The sequence below is a fragment of the Chiloscyllium plagiosum genome, chromosome 23 (assembly GCF_004010195.1).
Source record: "Chiloscyllium plagiosum isolate BGI_BamShark_2017 chromosome 23, ASM401019v2, whole genome shotgun sequence".
Taxonomy (NCBI): Eukaryota; Metazoa; Chordata; class Chondrichthyes; order Orectolobiformes; family Hemiscylliidae; genus Chiloscyllium; species Chiloscyllium plagiosum.
In genome coordinates, this window is record NC_057732.1 from 56927241 (window position 1) to 56944656 (window position 17416).

At 39.1% G+C, this 17416-nt stretch overlaps 1 protein-coding gene across 1 annotated transcript in view; it reads left to right on the forward strand.

Annotated features, from left to right (window-relative positions):
• Positions 1-17416, forward strand: part of pcloa (piccolo presynaptic cytomatrix protein a) — a 568528-nt gene that overhangs the window by 350106 nt on the left and 201006 nt on the right. The window contains exons 11-13 of the mRNA XM_043713231.1: positions 4483-4608; positions 12269-12377; positions 15066-15133. Of these exons, the coding sequence (XP_043569166.1) occupies positions 4483-4608; positions 12269-12377; positions 15066-15133 (303 nt within the window). The remainder of the gene's footprint in view (positions 1-4482; positions 4609-12268; positions 12378-15065; positions 15134-17416) is intronic.

A 17416-nucleotide genomic window follows, 5' to 3' on the forward strand; every position in this document is an offset into this window, starting at 1 on the left:
AAGTCATGAAGGCAGTTGCTTGTAATTGCCAATTTTCTGTGAGGTTGGTTCTCAGCTATTTTGGAGGTTGCACAGCTTGGGATTTCCTACTTTCTTGTCACAAATTTCTTTGGTGGTTTGATGACTTGTACTCAGTTCATGGTCTGGTTCTCTGACCAACTGACTGACCATAAGACCATAAGACATAGGAGTGGAAGTAAGGCCATTCGGCCTATCATATCCACTCTGCCATTTAATCATGGCTGATGGGCATTTCAACTCCACTTACCCGCACTCTCCCTATAGCCTTTAATTCCTTGCGAGATCAAGAATTTATCAAACCCAGCCTTGAGGAATATATCGTCTTGGCCTCAACTGTGCTCCATAGCAATGAAATCCACAGGCCCATCATTGTCTGGCTGAAGAAATGTTTCCTCATTTCCGTTCTAAATTGACCCTCTCTAATTCTAAGGCTGTGCCCACGGGTCCGAGCCTCCCCGCCTAACAGAAACAACTTTCCAGTATTCACCCTTTCTAAGCCATACATTATCTTGTAAGTTTCTATTAGCTCTCCCCTCAACCTTCTAAACTCTAATGAATACAATCCCAGGATCCTCAGCTGTTCATTGTATGTTAGGCCTACCATTCCAGGGATCATCCGTGTGAATCTCCGCTGGACACACTCCAGTGCCAGTATGTCCTTCCTGAGGTGTAGGGCCCAAAATTGGACTCAGTATTCTAAATGGGGCCGAACTAGAGCTTGATAAAGTCTCAGAAGCATATTGCTGCTTTTATATTCCAACCCTCTTGAGATAAATGATAACATTACATTCGCTTTCTTAATCATGGACTCAACCTGCAAGTCAACCTTGAGAGAATCCTGACTAGCACTCCCAGATCCTTTTGTACTTCAGCTTTATAAATTTTCTCACCATTTAGAAAATAGTCCATGCCTGTAAATACATTGGAGAGAGTGCAGAAGCAATTTACAAGAACAGTTCCAGGAATGAGAAGTTTCAGTGATGAGGAAAGATTTAAAAATTTGGGACAGGTTTCCTTAGAGAGAAGAAGGCTGGGAGTGGGTTTGATCAATAGATAGAGAGAAGTTGTTTCTGCTTCTGAGAGGAACAAAAATGAAAGGACTTAAGATTTAAAATTATGTATAAATGAAACAAGGACAATGTGGGAAAAAGAAACATATGGAATGCACTGCCTAGAAATATGGTGGAGGCAGGCTTAAATAAGGCATTCATGAGGGCATTGGATGATTTTTGGAGTAGAAATGGGGTGCAAGGATATGGAGAGAAGAGATTGGCATTAGGTAATGATGCTCGTTTGAAGAGCTAATGCAGGCAAAATTTGCCAAATAGGCCTTCTTTTGCACAGCAACAATCCTGTGATTCTGTAAATGATGGATTAAGGGAGAAAAACTACAAGGGAAATAGAGCTTTTTTCATACATGTTCACTCTTGGGACGTGGGTGTCACTGGCTGGGCCAGCATTTATTATCTGTCCCTAATTGTCCCTTGAGAAGGTGGTAGCGAGCTTCTCTCTTGAACCGCTGCAATCCATGTGCTGTAGGTAGACCCATTAGGGAGGGAATTCCAGGATTTTGACCCAGCAACACTGAAGGAACAGCAGTATATTTCCAAGTTAAGATGGTGAGTGACTTGGAGGGGAAATTGCAGGCGGTGATGTTTCATGTATCTGCTGTCCTTGTCCTTCTAGATGGAAGTGGTTATGAGTTTAGGTCATTTGTCAATCTCTGCAGCGCATCTTGTAGATAGTACACACTGCAGCGGCTGAGGGAATGGATGTTTACAGATATGATTGTGATCTAGCGGGTTGCTTTAACCTGTTTGGTGTCAAGCTTCCAGGCAAGTGGGGAATATTCTTTCACAATCTTCACTTGAGTTTTTTTGATGGTGGACAGGTTTTGAGGAGCCAGGAGGTGACTTACACACTGCAGTGTTCCTAGCCTCTGACCTGCTCAGTATTTACATTACTAATCCAATTCAGTTTCTGGTTAATGATAATCCCCAGGATGTTGATAGTGGAGGATTCAGTGAAGATAATGTTATTAAATGTCAATGGGGTATGGTTGCATTATCTCTTATTAGAACTGGTCATTTCCTGGCACTTGTGTGACAAAAACATCACTTGCCATTGTCAGCCCAAGCCAGTATATTCTCTATCTGAGGAGCCACAAATGGTACTGAACATTATGCAATCATTGGAGAACATCCCCACTTCAGTCCTTATGCTGGAGGGAAGGTCATGATCAAGCACCTGAAGATGGTTGGCCCTAGGACCTGAGGAACTCCTGCAGAGATGTCCTGGAGCTAAGGCAACTGACCTCCAATAACCACAGCAATCTTCCTAAGATTGCCAGGTATGATCCAACCAGTGAAAAGATTTTTTTTCCTGGATTCCCATTGACTCCAGTTTTGCTGGAGCTCCATGATGCTATACTCAGTTGAATGTAGTCTTGATGTCAGGAACAATCACTCTTCCCTTCCCTCTGGAATTCAGCTCTTTTGTCCATGTTTGAACCAAGGCTGGAATGAGATCAGGAGCTGAGTGGACCTGGCTGAACCCAAACTGGGCATCCACGTGTAGCGATTGAGGACTAGGGTTTCAGAATAATGCCCATCTGACTTTTAAATTTGAAGCATCGAAGAGCCAATGTTCAGTGTAAGTAAGCAGTGACAAGGATGATTAGTGAGTAGGACTCGGTGCAGGACAGATTCACCTTGCCAAAGTGTGGATTAACTAAAATTGTCAGAAGTTATGGAATGGAAGCCTGACTGGGAAACCATTGGAGTTAAGAGATTCTCTGCACCATGCACAGGTGATATTCTGGCTGTGAATCTAGGTGTATTTTATTATGTGGAGCACATGGAGACAGTTTGTGGCTCAATACGATGCTGAAATAGTGAAATATCTATTCTGATCAAGGAAACTAGTGCGATCAGGCTAAAGACATTGTGTTGGAACATTCCACTGTAAGAAATTGTGTTTCATTTTAGATTGCAGCTGGATCTGCAGTATAAAACTGGGAATTACAAGGGTTGAGAAACACAAGAGGGAGATAGAGGTATCATCACTACTGGTGTGATTGATCCATTGCCTTTAGCTAATGTAGTCAAACAGGAGAATGTGCATGAGGAAGAGGTGGTGGTGGTGGTTCAAGGACATGTTCTTGGAGTAGCCTGAGATTCACATCCCAGTTCCTATCCATCCCCTCCATATAACTTTAGTCTGACCTCATTCAAAATCCTTATCCAGATTTTTATCACCTTCAGACTCAATTTCTTTAGCCCTTGCCCTATTGCCTTAAACAGCATTCTCAAATCAACACAAACTCGATCACTTGTCCAAAAGTGTGTGACTTGTCATTCACTGGGAGTTATGTTGAGTTTTTTTTGGGAGGGATTCTCACCATGAGGCCAAGTGATCCTCACTTTATCTTACCAGATGCAACTTATTAACTACCTCATATGCAATTCTATGCCCACCTTTACCACACTGTTCCTGGAACAACTCACCACTCAATAGATGCCTGTTGAAAAAGCCCAGTGTGCATCAGCGTGGAACTGTTCTGCGCTACTCTTATCATTTATCCATGACGTGGCAGGCAGGGGAAATTGCTGACAGGGACCTGGAAGTCCTGCTGGACAGGGTGATGCAGACACAGGACTTCCTCTTCTCTCAAGAGCATAGGAAATAGGGTTCATGTGGCCAGTACCCATGAACATACTTTGAGAAGTTGATGCCTGGCTTCCAACATGGAGATCTATCAAAGCAAGTGGTGAGTTGAATTTGCAAGATACATTCTCTGATTCCAAATCAAGAACTCTTGAAGCTTGTTCTGTATGTTTGATTAAATAGGAAGCTGTACATTAATTAGGTGAGTTGACCATTAACATGGCATTTCCTCCCCCATTGGCAACTCACTATGGCCTAGTGAGAATCTCACCCTCTGCTCAGCAAATGGAACAAAATGCACCGGACATCGAGATAGGCCTGGCTGGATTTCTTGTCTGATGCTGCCACAAATTTTGTCATTTCCCATGTGACTCAGACCCCAATCAAATGCCACCCAAAGTTTTTGTGTCATCAGTGGGTCACTGCACATGAACACCAACTTTAACATTAATCTGATCTTCAAAAAAGGGACAGCATATTTTCCCAACGATTTTGTATTTAGCCAGCCACTTAGAGCAAAGCTATTGTGTGCACACAAGATTTTGTTGAATTGGTCTTGAAAAGTTTGTTTTCCTCTTTAACTCACCTCTGCTCAGAACTGTTGCAAATGTGAGAACTTTCCAAGAAATGATTATGGAGGTAAGATATCACTTCATAACAAATTGTGGTCCAACCCCTGTATTACATTTAAACAGATTCATTTAACATGAAATTTAAATAACTGATTTGTTGAACTACTTGGTCCAAAAACATTTGATGCTTCTTATTATTGACATTTACTTATTATTCTTCAAGGAAATGGATTAGGAATCAGGATTATTGGTGGGAAAGAGATTCCAGGACGAAATGGGGAAATTGGTGCTTACATCGCCAAGATCTTTCCTGGGGGACATGCAGAGCAATCAGGAAAACTCGCGGAAGGTAAATGGACTCTTCCTAATTATAATGAGAAATATCGCCTAATTCTTCACAGATTCAGTGACTTTCCTTATAAAATATTTTCAATCAGACATAATCTTTCTGGATTCTGGTTTGGTGTCATCTATATTGTTATTTTTGTCTGAAGTGTCTTATTTTATCATCACAAAGATAATCCAAACTTCATCATTGTCTCAACTGGTCTATTGTTCATTTATTATGCTGCTATGCTATATTTGGATCCAAGACAAGTTTGCTTTCTAATTTGACATTTTGGGCTGAGTTTTAAATACTGACAGGGTCAACTGTGGATGCAGTTTACAGATCAAGGACCCAGAGGATTTCTCTTGCTTTCAATGTCTGCAGGACAATCTGCAATTTTCAAAGTGCAGGCAGAGGAAGCCTGCACTAACAAGCTTAATGAGCTGCGGAAGTCAAGACTGAAACTTTCAAAAGCAACCGAAACAAATAGTTGTATGCTTGTTTGTGTAAAGCAATCAGATTCAAATTGGAGAGGACTAATAATATTTCTCTGTTCGACCAAAAGTCTATGTGTGAAGGATCTTGCTCCATACATGCATACTGCCTTCATATTGGCTAGATGGTCACTTTCCTTTAGTTTAATGCTGCTGACCTTCCAAGGAACTGCCTATTGTCAGTGACAAGGCAGTGGCAGGCCCCATCATGGCTGCCATCTGCCATAGCTGCTGGATGCCATGCAGACAGTTCCCTGTCTCTCAGAGGCATTCAATGCCATTACTTCAACTCCAAGATCTGTTCCTTTCAAGTAGAAATTTTGTATTTAAAAATAATCACAAACAGTGCTGTCATTGAGGTGGGCATCAGGAACCAGATTTCTGATTCAATTTCTAATTCACAGCATCTGTAGTTCTTTCAGTTTTTATTTAGGAACTGGTTGGCAGTTTCATATCATCATTGGAAAACCTAGTTCTTTATTAGGACAGAAAGTAATAAACAGAGTATCATAGGAAAATATCCATTTTAAAGATTTATTATTAACATTATCATTGGTTAAAACCCACTCGAAGTACGAATCTTCTTGTAACGATAAAGTCATTGAGTGATCAAAAGTTATGCTTGTGACTTTTTCTGGCAACATTGTTTTGGCAGTTAGGAATTCTGCGAAGTCAAAAGTGAGACAACACCAGGTTATAGTCCAACAGGTTTATTTGAAATCACAAGCTTTCAGAGCGTTGCTCCTTCGTCAGATGATGGACCAGTGCTCCAAAATCTTGTGATTTTAAATAAACCTGTTGGACTATAACCTGGTATTGTGTGACTTCTAATTTTTTCCACCCCAGTTCAACACCGGCACCTCCACATCAGGAATTCTGTAAGCAGTGTTCTGTTGATGAAGCTGCAAATAAAGCAAGTGGTTCACTCAACCGTTAAGATAGAAAATTGGCTATAAGGTCCCCAGTTAACTAACAGTCATATCACCTGCCATATTGTAGGTAAATGGGGTTACAGTTTTGTTTTGCTAAGTTAGCCAATCTCCTTTTGGAGGACCTCAATGCCTCTGGAACAAAGAGGCAAAAAACACCAACTATGATTCTTGCTCTTGATTGTTGCCCCTAAATCCTTAGAGAGTGATCACGTAGGTAGAATTATAGTTACTTGGCTAACCTTCCAATGGTCAGGTTTAAAATTAGGACGTATTCACCTTTTTCTCAGTGCTAGTCAGTTGTAGTAAATTGGGATTTTAAATGAAAACAGAAAATGCTGGGTATATTTAGCAGATTAGGCAGCAGATGTGAAAAGAAAAACATTTGTCTTGACAGTTGATGACCTGTCATCAGTGTTTGTTTTTCATTTGCCATATCTTTTAAGTTGAAATTAGTTTTAAGACCCAAATTTTAAATATCCTCATTTAAAAGCAAACTAATTTGTAGAATACTACTGTTACAGCTTGAGAGACAAGTGTCAGTGCTTTGTGAATCCTCTGGTTACAAAATATTTCAAAATCCATCATTAGAAGCAATTACAGATATCCGGTCAAGAAATCAGCTGGTGTCTCAGTATAAAGTTGGTCACTTAGCTTCATGAAACTGAACCAGGTGTCATTGGGAAGTCAAGTAGACAACAGAAAACCTCACTGTTAAATGCTGCGCATGTTTTGAGTTTAACACGCGTTTCAGTTGTAAAGGTTGTACATAGAGATTGTCTCTCTGTGGTTGATGAATATGTTGTGCCCTTCATGAATCAACAATTTGGTTTTCATCCGGTCATAAAATGGATTAGTGCAAAATACAACTCCCTGGGTAGAGGGTGATACAAATCCAGATTTGATTATTCTGCTGGATGATTAAAGAATCAAGTTGTCAACTATTGCATTTGTTCAGGATTTATTCAGAAGAACTTATTTCACTGACCAGGCTTTTATTCTTTGTGAACCATCACCAGTTTGTGATATTAAACGGACACAATTTTAACACATTCAAACCTGTTTCAATGTTCAAATTGAGCCAAAACTAATCCAGTATCTTGCATTTTGGCTTCTATAAAGATCTTTCTCCTTGATTAAATTTGTTGATTGTTTGTTGTAACGGGCTACTTCTACCTTTAATACTACTATCCCATTCAAAGACAGTGTGCATCATTAAGAAAGTGATTTAATGTCACATGGACTTGCTTTCTTTTATACAACTACACAGTTAGATGTCAGTAGGCATGTTCTAATAAAGTTAGTGTTTCACTGACTCCAATCCCTTCTGTAAGTATTTGATATCAGTTACATAATACCAAGAATATTACATGGCGGCAGCAAGTCAAAGAGTCATTTTGGGAAAGTTTCTGCATTTATGAGAAAACTTTGAGCAGGATGCAGGCCTCAACCAAACAGAAGCTTTGTGATATTGGCCTGAAAGTGTGTCAAATATTGCACAATTTTGGCTGACACTGCAAATGAGAGGCGAGCAGGTTAGTACACTGCTATATGAGATGTGTGACTGTGTATGTGATACCACAGGCAGGCATGGGATCAATGAGGAAAAGGCCACGAATGAGGAAGTAATTAAAGCTCTTGATGCCCATGTTCCTGTGGATGAGAGTCTGAAGAAATTGGGAAAGAGTTCAGTTTTTATGAAGATCGTGTTTTTTGGCAATTACCTCTCGATGAAGTGCAAGTCACTCACAACTCTCATAAACTGGCAGGGAATTCCACAGACTCACAAACCTTTAGTGAAAAAGTTCCTCCTTAACTCGGTCCTAAATCTGTTCACCATTATTTTGAGGCTGCACCTGCCAGTGGAAACAGCCTAGAATAGAGTGGTGCTGGAAAAGCACAGCAGGTCAGGCAGCATCCGAGGAGCAAGAAAATCGACATTTTGGGCAAAAGCCCTTCATCAGGAATAGAGGCAGGGTGCCTGCAAAGTGGAGAGCTAAAAAAACAGCCTCTCTACTTCTATCTTATCTATTCCTTTCATAACTTTATATGTTTCTATAAGATTCCCCCCCCCCCCCCGCCATTCTTCTAAATTCCAATAAGAATAGTCTCAGTCTACTCAATCTCTCTTCATAAGCCAACCCTGTCAACTCCAGAATCAACCTCGTCAACCTCCTCTGCACTTCTTCCAAAGCCAGTATATCCGGTCTCAGGTAAGGAGATCAAAACTGTGTACAGTAGTCTAGGTGGGGCCTCATCAGCACCCTATATAGCTGCAGCATAACCTCTCTGATTTTAAACTCTATCCCTCTAGCAATGAAGGACAGTACTCCATTTGCCTTATTAATTACCTACTGCACCTGAACGCCAAAGTTTTGAGAGTCAGGCACAGGGATACCCAGGTCCCTCTGCGCAGTAATGTGCTGCAATTTTTCAACATTTAATTATTAGTCCATTTTGCTGTTATTCTACCAAAATGGATGACCTTATATTGACCAACATTGTAAACCATCTGCCAAACACTTGCCCACTCACTTAACCGATTTATATCGCTGTGCAGACTTTCTCTGCACACATTGCTCTACCACTCATCTTAGTGTCATCTGTGAACTTTGACATGCTACACTTGGTCCCCAACTCTAAATCATCTATGTAAATTGTCAGCAGTTGCAGTCCCAGCATTGATTCCTGAGGAACACCACTAACTACTGATTGCCAACCAGGAAAACACCTATTTATCCCCCCTGTTTGCTTTCTATTAGTTGACCAATGTTCTATTCATGCTAATACATTACCCATAACTCTATGAACCTTTATCTTATGCAGCAGCCTTTTGTGCAATACCTTGTCAAATGCCTTCTGGTAATCCAGGACGAATATCTTCGCAGGGTGATTGATTAGTGTTGTTGTTTTAAACTGGCTGGTCAGGGAGATGGGAACCTGACAGGGAATTCAGAAAGACTGAAAATAAAGCAGATTTTGGAATGTATAAAAATTGTAGATGGAACAGGAAAACACCAAAAACAAATCCGAGCATCAGCCAGGGTCAAATTACAGAATAGTCTTGAAAAGGCCGAATGAAAAGCACTCTGTCAGAATGCATGAAGCATTCACAACAAGATGGTGAATTGATGGTGTAATTGAAGTCAAAGAGTATAATTTAATTTACATTTTGAAGTTGTGTCTATAGGGTTACAAAGACTGAAAACTGACTGTTAAATAATTTGATATTTAGGTTTGGGCACAAAAGTAAAGGAGGTGAGGTAGTGCTGATAATAAGAGATGGGATTTGTGTATTAGTGAATGAGGATCTCCATTAGGAAGAACAGAATGTAGAATCCATTAAGGTGAAGCTATGCAACAGCAAGGGTGAACAAATATTGGTTCACAGAGGAAAACTGAAGATGTGTCCCTGAAAGAATTAAGATCAAAAGAATCTAATGAGGATGTGGAACTGAAAAAAACTAATATTAGTGAAAAACCGTATTGGAGCAAGTAATGAGGTTAAAACTTGACCAATTCCTGAGACCTGCTGACTCTCACCCTAGAGTGTTGAAAGGAAATACTACAGAAATAAAAATACATTGGTGATCATCTTTTCATGCATATAACACACAGATACTTGGCATCATTGAAGAGATTATTCTTGAATATTTTCAGCAGAAGACTTTCAGAAAGACTAATTTTAATAAAATATTGCAGCATTCTATGCAGACTATGAATGGTATTCAAGTTGTGATCTTAAAAAGCAATATTATTCAAATACAATTGATGTGCTAGTTGGTCTTATAAGAAGATGAGCAGAATGTGAGACTACTGTTGATAGGACAGATATTAAAAAAATGAAATTACATCCTATTGTTCATGTTGAAATTTCAGATTAAGACTGGGTATAAAACTGTGCTCAAAAAGTGTGATGCTGGAAAAGCATAGCTGGCCAAGCAGCATCTGAGCAGCAGGAGAGTTGATGTTTCAAGCATAAGCTCTTCATCAGCTGTGCTTTTCCAGCACCACAATTTTTGACTCTGATCTCCAGTATCTGCCATCCTCACTTTCTGCTATAAAAGTGTGCTGCTTTTGAATTATCTGTTCAAATGCAGGGAAGTCTGAACACATCTCAAATATTGATTTCTGCTTCAATCATGAAAGTACATTATCAATGTTTGAATCTCAGGAATCTCTTACTGCCACATTCTGTAGCTTTAAAATCTATCCTGTAGAATTCATTTCCATATAAAGCAGATGTCACAAGAGGGTGTAAAAAAGTGAGCAGGAGTGTTGAAGATAGATATATCTCTATGGCCAGAGAGATATGAAACAGAAATTATTACAGGTTATTCTAACTCAGCAGGTAATGAATACTGTACATAAACTTCAACATCCAATGTACAGAAATTCATACACAGTTAGAACAGGGTACTTGGCAATTGAATTTCTCCCATAGTTAACTGTAATTAATTGTGCCAATTTTCATTCACGTGGTTGGAGAGATGGTTTTTGTGCCCTACACAAAGGCTGTTCCTTGTCTGCGAGTTTGTTGATGCTGTGTACTGAACCATCTTTTACCCTCAGCAATATTTGTCAGTGGGGATTTACTATTACCTCAAGGATGAGCTGAGGAGACAGGTCCCAAGTCAACCTGTGCCAGAATAGAAATTGAACGCAATGTAGTTGTGGTCATTCCGAACCAAATACTAACCTTGCTGCTAACTGAGCTCTCCACCCTCCTATTAGGAAGATAAAGGTAGCAAAATAATTTGAATACAGTTTCTCCTAAGATTTCTTGGTGTTACTGAATGATAGTTTGACACATTTATTCGCCATAGTGAAATCAATGGTAGAATAGAATCCCTACAATGTGGAAACAGGCCATTAGGCCCAACAAGTCCACATGACCCTCTGAAGAGTATCCCACCCAGACCCATTCCCCTACTACTCTACATTTACTCCGACTAATGCATCTAACTTACATATCCCTGAACACTATGGGTAATGTAGCATGGCCAATTCACCTGACCTGCACATCTTTGGATTGTGGGAGGAAACCAGAGCATCCGGAGGAAACACATGCAGGCACGGGGAGAATGTGCAAACTTCACACAGACAGTCACCTGAGGATGGAGTCGATCGCGGGTCCCTGGTACTGTGAGGCAGCAGTGCTAACCACTGAGTTACCATGGTTTGAGAAAGTTGTGTGTCTCTAACGACTATACAATAAATATGGAAACGTTTTTAGTTGATGGAAAAAACTATAACAAACTCTCTTTGTGGCTCTTTGTCTGCAAATCATTCAGGAGCAGCTTCACTATTAAATATGTGCACATAAAATAATTTGTTTTCTGAGCTGTCTCATGTGTTGTGTTGGTGGTAGGTATATTGCTATAGTTTGGTAATAAAGAAGCTGAAAGATTCCAGTATCGGAAAGATGGTGGTCTTTATAAATGCGTATTTATTGTAATGTTTATTTTGCCATTTATTTTGTGCAGCACTCAAAATTTTTGGCCATAATTATCGACCCTTTCTATTGACTCGCTAAAATTACAGTAAGTGTAATTCAGAGCATCAACTGTTTTGCATCACCTTGACTGTTTCTTCTTATCTTTGACTGAAAAGTTTTTCTTTTTTCACTGAAAAATTTGAAATGTGCTTTGATTTGATCTGGAAAGGAAATGCATGCGTGGTCTGTTTTAAAGAATATTTTCCTTCCGTTTGCTGTGAAATAATTCCAATTATTTGAAGTGTCTTAAATATTATTGACTTCCAATGTGAGTTCAACATTTTGGATGCTGTCAATAGCTGTTAATTATTAAGTAACTGAATACTTAATTGTGTACAGGTGGTGGTCCAACTGGAAAGCAGACTAAGACGATAGCTATAGTGCATGTTTGTAACTCTATAAATTGTGCTTGTCAAGGTGTGTAAAGGTAGGCTCCGCTTTCGCTCTTCATCACATGTCTTTCTGGAATAGAACATCCAAGACATATCAAAGCATTGCAATATTTCAAAAAGGGCGGTTCTCAACAGCAATTACTTTCAGATCAGCAAAATATGTAAATGATAAGTGACTGAAATAGTAACCATTTTATCTGGGCAATTTATTACGTTGTTCATTATTAAAGGTTGGAACAGGCAAGTGGAGAGTCAATTGAAGAGGAAGTTATTTAGCTAGGATTACAAGAATTGGTTGAACCTCTCATAAAGCCAGTACTATATTTGTGCATTTTTTAATAATCTCACTCTCTGTGCCTTGTTTGGTAGGAATGCAAGTTCTTGAATGGAATGGAATTCCTTTGACTGGTAAAACGTACGAGGAGGTTCAAGGCATTATTGGTGTTCCAATTGGGGAAGCTGAAATATGTGTAAGACTGTGAGTTTTTCCCCACCTTTCTGTTTACCATTCAAACCTCATAACTTTTGTTTTACATTATGTTAAGGTGAAACCTTTATGAAACTTGGCATATGATGCCAACTACCATCTCTGATAATTGGTGTATACTCAAGAATAGAATATCATAACACTGGGGAAGGGACTTTTTCATTTCAATGTTCTTTCAAGTAAAAATGGTGTTTAACATCATGTTTGTTCTTTTTGCTTAAAACTGTACATCCTTCCCAAATTAATTTCAATGCTTTTTATGTGTGTATGGCTTAAAATGAGGATAAAAACATTGCAATACAGAATCTTCATGAAACGAACAACATTACATAATTAAGCTTAAAAATATTTTCTATGTCAGCCTCTTCAGACATGCTAGGACACATCTCTGGAATAATTGAATCTGGGCCTCCTGGCTTAGAGATGGGGACACTACTTCTGCACAAAAGAGTCCTATGCTTAAGTTTAAAAGATATATTGTTAAATTTACAGCAGATAACAACAAATGAAAGTAGGTTAAATGCATTTTTGGATGAATTTGTATGTCCAGCACTGAATTATTTCTGTTCCCATAGTTGTCTTCCTGCATTGAAGAGAGCACCTCACTCTGGAGTGGGATTTCATATACACCAAGATCTTCCATCAAACAGCAATGTTAGTTAGACATTTGGCAACTGCCAATAATGGCAATACAATCCTGCTGGTTTTCTTTGCTCCTTTATCTAAAGCGACATGATAAGGCCAATCCCAGAGACTAGCTAGATTAGCAAGTAGGAAAACTAGGAATTTGTTGTTGTGCATTGCATGTTATGTGTCTTGCAATTGTTGATTTCTTAGTTGGAGACAAGAAACAAGGTACCCTGCTTCATAATCTCAACAAGTCATTGCATAAAAAATTATAGTAAAGGTGGACTGGAAAATACAGGGTAAATAAGGGTAAACTATTTCTGCTGGTTGGGGAGAGTTAGGGCCAGACTATTCAGGAAAGATATTAGAAAACTCTTCTACACAAAAGGTAGTTGATGTTTGGAACTCTTTTCTATAAACACTGGATGCTGGATCAGTTGTTAATTTTCAATCTGAGACAGATAATTTTTTGTTAAGCAATGGAATTAAAGGATATGGACCAAATCAGTGTATATAAAGGTAGGCCACAGATCAGCCATGATCTCACTAAATGGTGGAACAGGCTCAAGGGGCCGAATGGCATCCTCCTATTACTATGTTCCTGTGACTACTTACCCCAGACTGGATGAAAGTTGGCAGTGAGCTGACAGACCAGAAAGAAGTCCACTCTGCAACCAGGATGCTTTTCAGATGGGTCATCGTACCTAATTTAGATCAGAGTGGTGCTGGAAAAGCACAGCAGGTCAGGCAGCAGCCAAGGAGCAGGAAAATCGATGTTTCGGGCAAAAGCCCTTCATCATACCTAATTGCTGAACTTTCATCATTGTCAGGAGGAATTCCCACCCTCAGGAGCTGTTGACCAGTAGTTATATCATCTACAGCAATGCCTGTGCTCAGTACTGGCACTGCCAGTATTGCACAAAGAGACAATTCTGACTATCCTGAGAGGACGGGTCCCTGAGTTATAAGGTTGGGAGGGATCCTGAGTGTCTTTGATGTATGCTGGGCACTCCCTGAAGGAGATATCCCTCTTCCTTACTGCATTTCTTTTTGTAGGCTCCCCACTCCTTTTTGATTGCCCACACAAGTTATTTAACAACACCTTATTATGGGGATCCGTTGAGCTCTTAAGCTCAATTCACTCTTAGATTTTTTACTTTCATATAGTAATTGTGCTGCCAATTTCAACATTTGCCCACCCTCCATATTATGGGGTGAGCTCAGGGGTAAGCTGGGCACCTCCCCAATTTTATCCACTGTCTGCCAAATGCCTACCTGATGGGGTGTTAATATCCAGCCCATCATTTCTGCACCAAATGTTTGACAAGATACAAATTGAAGCACAAGAAGCATTTTCTATCTTGGGGCCAGATTTTTCAGGCCGTAAGAGTAGAAACATTCAAGAGTACATTCAATTTATGTACTCTTACACAATTAAAAGAGACATTTTGTCAAAACTTTGTCTTTCTTGACATAATCAATACAAACAGGCAAGAAAGAAATGACTTTATGTGGAAGCAATAAATTCCACAGTATGGGAAGAGGATGCAGATTGGCTGCATGATGTTGAATTGGGGACATATCAAGAACTGACATACTAAAGTCAGCATCCTGACCAATTATAGACTACCTGCCTGGATTGAATTTAAGTACTAATGAGTTCAAGAAGAAGAGTTTTGAATTTCTGTCTCTCTTATGCAAAGTTTATATGCTGTTTATGTTCTCCATAGCTAAGCAGTGTTTTTAGCTACATTCAAAAGAGAAAGCAAGGACCTTCTTTGATGCAAACCTATTTTCTTTTTTAATTGACCTGTATAAAATTGAATGCATTGTAATAATTGTTGAAACATAGATAATAAAGATTTCACTTTAAGACACATCCATTAGGTGTTTGAACCTCACTGCAGGCAGTTCATTGGTACGTCAAGAATGAGAGATGCCTGGAAAACATTCTTGTACATTATCCATTATTCCCATTATCTTTGCAAGTAAACATATCACCAGTTGGGCCATTTTAAATGATCTGAAAATGTTCTTATCATGTTTCTCCAGGGACCTCAACATGCTATCGGATTTAGAGAGCCTCCAGCATTTGGAATTGCACTCCCAAGCAAAGGCTGGTAGGAGAGCATTTACTTAATCTAAGCTCAGTATTTTAGCTTGGATTTATTTGAGGGAGGCGGTAATGTTATTGGCTAGTAATCCATAACTTTAGGTGATGTTCCAGGAACCTGGGCTTAAATCCACCATAGCAGGTGATGAATATTTTATTTCAATAAAAAGCTAGTCTAATGGTGCCTATGTAACCACTGTTGATTGAGAAAAAGCCTCTCCAGTTCATTCATGTCTGCTGTCTTTACCTGGTCCGGTCTACGTAGCACTACATACCACAGCAATGTGGTTGACGCTTAATTAATTCATGATGGGTAATAAATTCTACCCAGCCAGTATTTCCCAGGATTAAATAAAAACAAACAGCAATTATTTCGCAAAAACATGCCATTCACTAAAATTGGTCCATGTTAGTGTATATTCTCCATTCTGTTCTGGTTCTGTCTCTCCTCATTTAATATAACCCTCTATCTCCTTCTTCCTCATGTTCATCTAGCTTCCCTTAAATGCAGCACAACTGTTCAATTAAACTGTTCCTTGTGGTAGCAAATGTCACATTCGCATCACTTATGTAAAGATTTCTTCTGAATTCTCTATTGGATTTCTTGGTAACTAGCTTCTTTGATAGCCCCTAGATATGCTGTGTCCCACAAAAACAAACATTCGCCATCCATTCTATCAGCTCAACCACAACTATTTAATATTTAAATAATTTCAACAGATCAGCCCCTCAGTCTTTTTTAAAAGGTATGAGAGACCCACCCAGTCAATCCCTCTCTGACATGTAAACCCACACATTTCTGGAATTATCCTGTAAATCTGCTCTATGCCTATCTAATATCTGTATCCTTTTCTAAAATATGAAACCTGCTGATTATCTAAATATGGTCTAACCAAGCTTCAATATAGGATTAGTATAACGTACTTACTTTTCAATTCTTCACCTTTAGAAATGAAAAGCTGCTGGTGCTTTAGAAATAAAAGCTAGTGGTGCTTTACATTTTTTAAAATGGTATTGTTAACTGATGGTGCAACTTTTAGTCATTTACAATCAAAGTCAGAAGTTGTATAACATCAGATTATAGTCCAATAGCGTTCCAAAAACTTGTGATTTTAAATAAACTTGTTGGATGATAGCCCGGTGTTGTGTGGCTTCTGACTTTGTCCATTCCAGTGCAACATCAGCGCCTCCACATCACATGTTTATATTCAAATTGTTTATTTTCTCAGTTCCTACCTCGTCTTTCAGTTTCCCTGCAGTAATTTATTTCATTATTCTTTCTAATGAAAAGCTATCACACTTTAATCATTGTCAATCATTTTTCAATTCTGCAAGTTGACATATGAATATTCAGATTAAGAGCAAGAGTGGATCTTTCAGCTCTTTGAAACTCACCATTAGTAGGATCATGGCTGATCTGATAACAGTGTCACATCTGCACACCTGTCTAACAATGATAACCTTTCACCAAATTATTTAACAAGAATCGACCTCTACCTTAAAAATATTTAAAGACTCAGATTGCTCACCTCTGACCTGATCTTGTAGCCACAGTATTTTTACAGCTAATCCAATACAATTTATGGTCAATGGTTACTCCCCAACCCCAAGGTTGTTGAGGGTGTTAATCTGACAAACATCTGTCCGACAAGATGGAAGAATGAAGCTAAAGCCAATCTGTTTCCACATGCGTTTATTCACAATGTCCAGAACAGGACAATGCAGATTCCCTCCACACAGACTTGAACCCAAATCTTAAGGCCCAGAGATAGGGACATTGCCACTGAGCCATATAACCCTAAAAATTATATTTCAGCAACCTGTTCAAGCACACCTCTAGGGCAAGTGAATCTTGAACCTCAAACTTGTGGCCAAGAACTAGGATTATTACCATTGCACAAGATGATCCCCATACTCCTTTTTAAATAAAAGGTCTAGTATATCCCAATTAGTAATAGGACCTCTTCATCATAAGAACATGCACATGCTCAATTAAGAAAAGCAACTTGGCAAATGGTGAAGGATTCAGTGAGGGTCTGACATTGACTGTCAAGGGCCAAAGGTTAGATTCTCTTGTTGTAGACAGTCATTGATTGGCACTTCTGTAGTACAAATATTATTTGCTATTTGTCAACCCAAACCTGTATATTGTCCAGGTCTTGCTACATTTGGAGAAAGACTGCTTCAGTATCTGAGGAATCACAATTGATTCTCAACCTTATGCAGTTATCAGCAAACATCCGCACTTCTGACTTTATGATGGTGAGAAAGTAATTGATGAAGTAGCTGA